A 10,959-nucleotide genomic window follows, 5' to 3' on the forward strand; every position below is an offset into this window, starting at 1 on the left:
CAAAATTGATTTATGGCAATATTTTGTGAGCTTTGTCCTTTTTAGTTGTTTTCTTATGACGATAATGATTATGTTTTAATTTCTGCCCTCACTTCCCTTGCTTTATCACATTTAGGTTGTCTCAAGCTCTGGCTTTCTGAATCAATACTTGGAGCCTTATTTATGCTTTCATACCTTAGTGGTCTTGTTTGGGATAGTAGCTACACTATGATATTACCAAAGACAATATATTAAGGAATGTAGATGGTTCTTGGCACCAAGTTCAACTCCAGTTTCTCTTTTGGCTGAACATTATTCTACTTCCATTGTTATCATCAGGAAAGTGTGGAGCCAAATCCTCCAAGACATCAGTTCTCCAGATATCATCCAAGACTATTAAGTACTTCTTGTACTTGAGGAAGTCTGGAAGCTTCTTTTCTATTTCCTTCACTTCTATGATCCCTGTAAAAGATTTTACAATCTTCTGCAAAACAGTCATGGATGTGCAATCTTGAGATATAGAAACCCAAGCATGGCATCTGAACTTACTCTTTACAAGGTTAAAGACTTTCTTGGCCAAAGTAGTCTTACCTAAGCCACCAACTCCGACAATTGGTATGACAGCACGCTGTGTTCCTCCTTCAATCAATCGTGGAACCAGCATTTCAATGTCATTGTGGAATCCTACCACATCAGCATTGTCTGCAACATAGGAACCTTTCCTGTGCTTGGGCAATGGTGACCCATCAAGATAAGATTCATGGAAAGCAACTTCTGTTGTTTCTTCAGTTCCACCAGACTTGTTTGCATAAATTTCTTCAATTTGTTTTCTGATGGCTTCAAACTTTCTTCCAAAATCATTCTTAGTGAATAATCTATTGAATTTGGAATTCAAACGATCAAAACCAAATGCACTTTGCCTTGCAACCACCAAGTATTTCTCAATGATGTCCTTAGCTTCATACGTTAAATCCCTAATTTGGATAACCAATTCCTCCATTGAAACATGTTCTTGATTCTCTGCGCTCTCTGCATCTCTGAGGAAAGAACCCATAAGTTTGAGCTGGTCTCTAAGGGTCTTGACCTGATCTTCCACTACAAGAAACAAATCTGCTTCTTTTACATTCACTTGGCACAGGCTATCTAAGACATTCAAAGCAATCGAAGCTGCCATTTCTGATTGCCTCTAGTTCTGCAAATTGATGTTAGAGTTCAAAAATTCCTGAAACCCTCTCTTTGTAAAGCTAATTCTTGATCAAACAAAGAACCCATATTGATGTTAAAGGGTTCTAGATTTCTAACCCTCCAAGGGGGTTTTGACTTGAGGAATAATATTTGCATTTGGCAAGTCATGCATTTGATGATGTATTCTATGAATAAAGAAAAGTCATACTACCTTACAACTCCAGTTTCTCTTTTGGAGAAGGGGACTTTCTCCTAAATGTCATACTACCTTACATAAACTGTACTATTAGATACCTCATCTTTTAACCATTTAGTTAAAAGATGAGGTATCTAGAGGATTGGTTTTCCATTCCCTTAATTTTGTAGTGTATCATTGTTGAATCAGAACTTTTATTGGTCCAGAAAGTGGATGCTTCTTAAGCATCTCTAACTCAATGTTTAAGTGAGTTAGTTTCTATCTGCTGTTTTAGGTGACCCCTTCTTCAAATGTGGGCATAAATGTGTTTCTATTGCAGCTTTTGTAAAGGAATGCCAAAAATCTTCATAGATATCATGACTTTTTCCAAAAAAATTAAGACACGTATCTGCTATACTACCCACTAAATTCTTTATTTTTTCTTCTTTCTTACTTTTGTTTCTGTGGGTCTTAAGTCTTGAGACTTGAGACTTGAGAGGGGGCAAACTGCACATATAAGGCTGAAAAGGTCCCACTGATTTATAAATATCCATTGTGCGTTAATCCTAATCTCAGCTTTATGGATGTGTTACTTATTTATTGCCCAGGGCCCAACATTTAGCTCCTGGCAGCGTCTGCTGCTCTTATTTTTGTCTTGTCAAATTTTCTTTGGTGCGCTAACTCATTTCAGATAACTTAATTGCTGGGAGATTCTGGAGCTGAAGCAAAAGCTTTCTTCTGCTGATGGTAGCCCTTAATAATAATTCTATTCCTCATACATATTGTTGTCTTCTAGAAGCATAGGGGTGGAGCAAAGAATGTCCAAGGGTCAATCTACAGGAACACATACTGCAGGGAGAACCCTTGGAAGGTGCAAGGAGAAGGAGAAGACTGATGGAAATTTAAGTTCCTTTAAAAGTGTTTGATTATTTGGAGTTGTTACAACTGGACTAAAAATGGAAACATCAGCTCAGAAGACTCTTGACAGAATTGTCTCACAGAAAGCTCTACAGATGAGCAACTCATTTCCTTGTCAAATTTGTGTAGGGTTTTCTCCTCGGTGTCTGTCTTACATATTTCTTCATGGCTGCTCTCATTTCTTGAGTGGAATTTGGAGGAGTTTCCTTTTCTTCTCCATCGCCAGGATTTCCATCACAGTACTTGACTTCTCCTGTTATTGGTGGGCACATATTCCTATTTCTTTGTTCTTCAATTCTTTGTGTGTTTGCTTATTTTTACAAGCAATTCATGTAACAATATATTTTTTTCTCCTTTCAGATTTTAAGTATAGGATCTGGTCTTACAGAATCCAACAGATATAACAAGAAGATTGGATTCACAAAGAAGTGATGGTGAGCGAGAATCTTTGTTGTATTCAGCTTGGACTGTTCTGCTGAATGAATCCATAGATGGGAAGCAGGAGTTGTTAAGTGGGTTAGGACTAAGAATGAATCCATGGGTATTTATCATGCTCTTCTCCTTTAGTTCAATTGCATATAGATAAATCTACATCTATTCCAGTATCTGTGGATGTAGGAGTTTTATGGTTATCTCATCATTATATATGTACTGAGCAGCCTGCAATGTTGATATTTCTGGGTGTTTGTACCTTGGACTTTGTTTTATTTTTTATGTTTTCTGATAAAACCTGGGTATCAAATTAAGGTCAGCCTCTATTTCAGTTCAGCTTGCTTTATATTCTGTTTCTCTTGGTGTAATGGACTCACTTCTTGACATATCTGTGTAGCAGTTCACTCTTGATAACCATAGCCATAGTTTTCAATAAATAGTAACCGGAAGAGGAATGAGGATGAGAAACCATTTGAAAAACTACCTAATTGGATGGTTAATTTGTTTCTAGGAAATACCCCCCAAGTATAAATGGGAAATACAATGTACATGTGAGAAAGGTTTTCCTAGTAATTATGATTTAACATGCCTGTGTACTTGCATATATAATATATATCTCTACATGAAGTAGTTAAGAATATGGACTTCTGAACATCGAGTAATCCATTAGGTGGACCTGCGAACATGCAGCAAAAACAACATTTTCAATGTTTACTGTAAAAACCATTGACTTATATCTGTAGATTTTTTATTTCTCCTTTTCAATTTTTCTATACTTGCTAGCCATGTGGATCCAGCATATATGTAGGCTATTGGTAGGTTCTACATTCCCTCATCACTGGGTTTGGGTTTGGTGATACATGCAGCTATGCCTGGCATCTCAAGTTTATATCTGCACTATGTAATGAGAAGATTTACCTACTAGATTAGTGAACGTTCAATGCTCCATAACTCATGCATATTATTCCTACTCGCATTATACTCGACATACTATTATTAAAAAAAATAAAATTCTAAGATAAATTTGAAGTTCCATGAAATTTCTCTGCTTCTACTTATCTTCTATTAATGCAAGTGTGGGAGGGAAGGAGCACAGAAATTGGATTCTGCTTTGTACAATACTTTATGCATCTTCGAAATGAACAGTGGTTATCTGAAATTTGCAAGTTTTATACCATATGCAATTGAAAGTACCTTGAATTGTCATTCATGTTTATTTCATACACTTGTCTCTGCAGCAAGGCAACTAATTTTACTGTCACTTTTACAAAGGTGAGCTTCACCAATGTATCCGCTTCCCTTAGATGCTCAGTAATACTGAACCAATCACTGACATGAATAGTGTAACATAAGCTATCAAACATGGTCAAACACCATTGGCTAATGACTCCATTACTTGTGTTATGATCAGGCTGTAGGCCAAGTACTGTAAAACTGTACTTGCCTGTGGACTTGCTACCATATACGATTTTCAAGATTTCCTTTTTCCGATTAGATTTTTCCTTATCTTCCATTAGCAGATAAAATTGTGTTTCTGAAATTATTAAATCAATAACATGAATCTTGCAGATTACGGGTTCAGATGAAGACAATTTTCCCTCTACTAGGAAAGTGCAACGTGACATATGGATCCATCAACATCCTTCGAATTGTAGTGACCCTAATGTAAGCTTCCTTGTAGCTGATTGGGAAAAGCCCCATGGATTTGGTATTGGAGCTCAAATTGCTGGAATGTGTGGTCTTCTTGCAATTGCAATTACTGAAAAACGAGTACTTGTGACAAACTACTTTAACCGAGCTGACCATGATGGCTGTAAAGGTAAATATCATAATCATGAACATTACTGTAATTTGTCTGAAGGATTTTTTCTTATAAAGCATGACTCTTTCATATTTATATGATGCTCTACATTTGAAATTCCATCTTTTACACCTAAAAACCCAATGCAATGTATTTTTTAGGTTTGTGGTTGGCTGAATTCTACCATCTCAACAATATCCAACTTAAGATATGATTAAAACTAAATTCCATTTTTTTCTGGCTAGCTGTCTTTGTAGGTCCATTACGCTCTCATTGGTCTTGCTATTTCTTTCCTAAAACATCCATGGAGTGTAGAGATCGTGCATTTGAACTTATGGGAAGACCAGAAGCATGGGAGAAGGGAATTGTCACAGGAAAAGATAATTACAGTACAAAGAAAATATGGATGCAAAAAAATATCAAATCTTTTACGATGGGATTTTCTTTCCATGCCAAAAGATGCTACCCTTTCCATGGTATATAATACAAATATCCTGTATATAAGGCAGTTCTCAAACAACGGCAAGCGTAGCAGGTCCCATATAATTTATTATATACCACAGAAATCATTTCCGTCGTATATAAGTTGCTCTTAAACACGGAAAGAATAGTCTGTCGTATATAATATCCTATACACGACGGAATATTAACCGTCGTATTAAGGTAATTTCATACGACGGTACACGTATGTCGTGGTATATACATACTGAACCGACACATAGCTAATTTCCGTCGTAAAAGCTTACGACGGTAGTCCATCCGACAGTTGTGCGACGGATTTTTACTGTCGTAAATACTATTTTTGGGACCCAAAAAACCTTTTGGCACGGAAAATTCCCGTCGCAAAAACACTGATTTCTTGTAGTGACCCCAAGCATGGTCCCCAGCTCTACTTCAGTGAAGGAGATATTCACTCCCTTCACAAAAGTATTGACTCGACGCCTCACTGCGTCCTCTTGGATGACTGACAGGTTGGAGTAGAAGTATCCGACCAGCTTGTGGTAGTAAAGCATGGGAGGAGACAACATGTTGAACCACCGCAGCTATCAAATTGCTGCCCCACCTTGAAGGCAACCAGCTCATCAGGGATAGCATCCCTCCCCACTATGATCTTCCGGTCATGGAAGTTTTCATTGTACAGTTTCTCGACCTCAGCAGACACGAAAAGATTGGCATCAATGCCACTGGTGCTGCTGCGGGAGCCCTGTTTCCCCTTGTCGTAGGAGCCATTTCAATTTACTCGCCTACACACAAGTAAAAGAAGACAATACATGTGTTTGGTTATTCTAACCTTGACAAGAATATAAAGAAATTCATGTAAATTTTAGCAACTTAATAATTTAAATTTGGGAAATTAGAATTTGTTAGGGAATGTAACTCCCCTAAACATGGGTTTAAGGAGAGGATTCCCGATGGGAGTAATAAAAAAGGGAAATAAACACATTCAAATCATGGAACCATATCCTTCCCAAAAACAGCAAGAAATTTGGGAGTTTTCTCCTAACTTCCATCTAGAAAATTGACATTGTTGCCAAACAAGTAAGAGTACATCTAAATTACAACACATTCATGAAATGTATGTAGTTTAGAACATATTTCCTAGTATGAATTTGAATTGCCCAAAAACAGTAGGGAAATTTCGATTTTGGGAGGGGTTTACCCAACCCTTGCCCTAATCGATGGGTAGTGGTGAAGTGAAATGTTCACAAATGGATTGAAGCAATAGAATCAAAGAAAAACACTATTCCATTGCCCTTCATGCAACTTAGCACAACAAAAATGAAAAAGGGAAGAAGAAACCAACAAAACCCAAGAAAAAGTCTAAGAACAAACCCTAGGAAACCAAAATGGAGAGAAGAACACATACCTTGAAGTCGGAAACTTGGGTCTTGGGGATGAAGGGTTCAAATCCACTAATTGAGAGTGTAGAAACTTCGAACAGATGAAGGCTAGAGCTCCCTTGCTCCGTGCCTCCGCTCTCTCCAAATAAGCCAAATGAGTTTTGAAAACCTGCGGTTTGTTTTTTTTATGAAAATTTCACGAACGGACACACGAACGGATCCACTATCGTGATTTTGTCCGTGAATCCGTCGAGCGTAAAAGTTGAGTTTTTCATTCTTTGAACTATACCGAACATCGAACGGAACCACGACCAAGGATCCATCCGTAGTTCCATACGGCTCGGTGTTTTGGCCAAAGTGGGCACCCTGAGAACGGAGCCACGAACGGATTCACATTGCAAATCCGTCTGTAAGTCCGTCTAGCCTATTCTGGCGGCAGAGTCACGAATGGAGTCAGAGGACTAGTTCCGTCCGTGGATTTATCCGCATTCTAAAGGGCTTTTGGCCTATTTTCTAGCTCAGCTCTACTTTGGAACCTTGGCTTCCCTCCTCTGTGTCACGCCCCAAACCACCCCTTGGAAGGATTTAGGCAAGTGACCGGATATCCTACGACATCCACCAATCCCCAAGGATCTAGAAGCAGTATTTACACGTCACAAACCACACCATGAGGTTAAAGGATAATAAAAGAATATCAGAGTGCAACGGAAGATCGAACTACCCACAGACGATTTATATAACTGATAATAAGATCCCAAATACCTATGTTATACCATATACATATCTGTTTATGTTCCATAAGTACATTATCTTGGTAACTACACTTCTTGAAAAAAAGAAACTTAATAATAATAACAAAATCGTCGCTGAGCAACGAGATGAGGAAGATCTGCAATTCCATAGACAGCTTCCCCGTAATTGGCAAACCTGTTCCTGTAAAATTAACTAAAAGAGAATACAAGAGTGTGAGCTCCACCGAGCCCGTGAATGAAATATAAACCATGCATGCACATGCAAGCACAACCAAATGAGTCCTAGATGAGGTGCAAATCATTTTATTTATTAGCCACCTAACATCACAACTAAGTTAGGTCAGTGCTACTATAATCCCCAATACATGTATCCCTGGTACGGGCTTGGTTACCCCTTCCCGTGATACACCCATTGAGTTGTCGGAGAGGACCAGTCAGCTCCAGCATCTCCCTACCCAGGTCAGCCTGACCAGCCCTCTGGGATTAACCTGTTGGGTAACCGTTAGTTTTTAGCTCAATTCTTTTTTTTTTTCTTTGGATTATATTATGACATAAAGCCCGTCATATAGCTCCTGACATTAATTTTGGCATAAAGCCCGGCATATAGCTCCTGACATTAATTTTGGCATAAAGCCTGGCATATAGCTCTTGACATTAATTGTGGCTCCCACAAGCATCCAACACCTTAACCCCTGTTGGCAAGGGTACGTAGTACGGGTGATGAAACTCTAGTCCCATGTCTATATGGCATCGTATGAGTCAGGCGGTGTCAATCGTATCCCATAATACGGGCTACCACAGGCCTCATTTCCAAGCTGGCTACGGCATCTAATCTAGCAATTCCACATATAAGCATTATCATACATTTCCAATGTTCATCAGATAAGATTCAGAATTCAAATGAGAATATAAAATAATTTAAAATAATTAAAGACAGTAAATATTGTTGTTGTTGTCATGACCCCTCAGTCATGTTACATCTACACTCATGATGTAATTCCACTCACCTTGGTTTGATCCTACTGGTTCAGTTGTTTGTTCAGTTCCGGCCGGTATCTGGCTGTGCACCTCGAGCATGAAAACAAATCCTAAAGTAATAAATAAAAAACATGTTATTTTAAATATTCAAAACTATTTTGGATAACTCAGTATTAGTCTAGGCTCCTAGGTCTATCTCTGTGCTCAGTCCGAGATCACTTTCAATTCTCTGGGCCTTGCACTGGGCTTTAGGCCCAAGTCCCGGTGCATGGGCCAGTGCCTAGGGCACAGGGGCAATTTGGTCATTTTTAGTGCCCATACCTGCCTCTAGGTCAGAACATGGTCCCACAACAGTCTATGCCATAATTACACTGCTGTCCACTTTAGGTCAGTGATGTAGAATCAAACACATCAGTGCAAAGTCACATGCGGGGCCCACTTGGGGTTCCTAAATATTTTTCACATATGGACAGATGTGGGGGAAGGGCATTTTTTATCATTTCCCACTTCCCACAGTGTCCAGGGATCAAGGCCATCAGGATATTATAGATCTGCCCCTTCATTCCTAAAAGATTCCATCACTGGGCCTTACACTGGGCCTTGCTGCATCGCCCAGTGCATCGCCTAGTGCCTGCAGAATTGACCTTGGGCTGAGTTTCCAAGGTTAAACCTGCAGGGCTGGGCCCACACTTGATCCTCTGCATGTTTGGGGATCTGGGTAGCCCTTGCAATGGTCTATCTCATGGTTCCATTGATTTTCCCATCAGGGTTCCAGTCAGCCTATCTGTGGCTGCCCAAAAAACCCTAGTGAATAGTATTCAGGGTTTTATCAAACCTGAAATCTTGGATTCAGCCACATGCAAGGCTGGATACGCATGTACAATAGGGTTTCAGCGCTGCAACCACCTAGGGTTTGGTCTCTGCAGCCCTGGCTTGCAGTCTGGGCTTCAATCCATCAACCAAAAGGGGATCTGGGCAGTGCAACCATGCACAGCCAGATTTCGGCCAAGGCAGCAGCATAACTATATTCTGATTTTTACTAAAAAGCCCAGATCTACCATGCACAAGGTCTGCATGGCTGTTCTGGACCAAGGCTGGGCAAACCCTAGCTGGTCTGGACTGCCCAGGGTTGCAAGACACAACATGCAAGGGAAGGAGATAGAGAACAGCAGGTATGTACATGATTTTATACCTGAATAATGCTGTGGGGGGAGCTCGGATCAACCAGGGATGGAGCAGCAACCTCCCTTCTTCTTCCTTCCTTCTTCCTTCCTCTCCTTCTTCTTCTTTCTCTCCTTTCTTTCCTCTCCTTCCTCTCTCGGATTCAGATCTGCCAAGGTCTCTAAAATGAGCCCATGACCCCCTATTTATAGACTTAGCCTCTACTGAGGCCTGTTTGTCTGCTTAGGTCTCTCTTCAAAATGCATTTTTAGACTGATTCTCAGTCATTCCGGGCACTCTGGTGAGGTCCACAGTGATCCGAGAGTATGAGGTGGTCCCCCAGACTCTCCTCATCCTATGGAGGGTGCCCATGGCCAATAGGAGTGGTCCCCACACATCTGTACAATAAAATACAGCAATTTCCCACTCTAGGTGATGTCACTGGGCCTTGCTGCATCGCCCAGAGAATTCATCTGCAGAATTGTTTGGATTGAAATGAGAATTTCAGTCCATTTAGAGACATAATTGGGCCATGGTTCCTTCTAGGAAAGTGAAGCTCTATGAATCTAGTTTCTAGGAAAATTAAAATCAAAGTAAAATAAGATTGGGTTATGAAGTTATGATATTTTTATTACACGAAGGTCAACCTGTAAAAACAGCCGGATCCCTATTTTGACAGCAACTTGAGCTAAACTTTCAACTAACTTAGAGACAGAAATAGGTAATGGTGTCTTCTAACTAAATGCAGCCCTATGAGTTTATTTTCCAAAAAAACTGAAATCAACATAAATGAAGTTAGGGTGGTGGAGTTATATCATTTTAACTAAGAGAAGGTCAATCTGTAAATTAGCAGAATTTGTCACTTATGTTGGGACTTAAGATGTATGTATGGAATTGGGTTCTCATCATCAAATCAATCATGCAAATTGATGTTTGGGTCTTAAAATGTTTTATCTAAAACATTCTAGGTGATGAGGGTCATCATTAGTTTAGCCTAGAACTAGGATTTAAGTCCAAGGGTCCAAGAATCAAGGGTTGGTACCTTCCTTGGGCTGTACATTACAAAGGTCTGCATCCATCTTTTGACAGGTATGTAGGAAGATATCCTCGGGGTTTCTCCATTAAATTCAATCACTGGAGTGACACTCCACAGTGTGCTAAGATGCAATGTTAGGGGTTTCCTGTCCTACATTCAAATCCCCAGCCAGTTAGGGGTGGGTTTGACATCTGTGTGTTCCTAGACACATTTTGTGTAAAAATTTATTATTGGTTCCCTCGAGGCATTTTGCATTGCTACCCTATGTCTTTTGTGCTAACCTGTGAAGCATCTTATATATGACAGGTGTTGAAACATGGTCAACACCCGCAACTGGAATCGTTCCCCTCCTAGGGATGACGCTGGCGATGTTTCTGAAGAGGTGATGAGCACATTTATGTGTGAAATCTTAGGGCAATGGAGCATGCATTTTTATACTTGGAACGGAGCTACTCAAGGTTTTTGTTTGTGTTTTCAGGTTTTGGGAGAATTCTTGTGAAAATGGAGCAAATGATGCTAAGAAGCCATTTTTAAGTTGTTTAGTGGTGTTTGGCAGTAGTCGAAAGCGCCCAAGAGTCGAGAAAATCAAGTTCGGATTGAGCACTAAAAGAATCACGCCAATCAGTCAAATTTGAATGTGAGTACAGTGGGCCTCTTAGCATAATTTTGAGGTGTTAATAGTATGGATGCGTAGCCCGTCG

General features: G+C 39.8%; 1 protein-coding gene across 1 annotated transcript; it reads right to left on the reverse strand.

Moving 5' to 3' along the window:
* Positions 1 to 262: 262 nt before the first annotated feature.
* On the reverse strand, positions 263 to 1,153 carry LOC122644887 (putative disease resistance protein At1g50180). The gene has a single exon (XM_043838256.1). It carries the CDS (start codon positions 1,151 to 1,153, stop codon positions 263 to 265), a length of 891 nt encoding a protein of 296 aa, XP_043694191.1.
* Positions 1,154 to 10,959: the final 9,806 nt, after the last annotated feature.

The sequence above is a fragment of the Telopea speciosissima genome, chromosome 11 (genome assembly GCF_018873765.1).
Source record: "Telopea speciosissima isolate NSW1024214 ecotype Mountain lineage chromosome 11, Tspe_v1, whole genome shotgun sequence".
Lineage (NCBI taxonomy): Eukaryota > Viridiplantae > Streptophyta > Magnoliopsida > Proteales > Proteaceae > Telopea > Telopea speciosissima.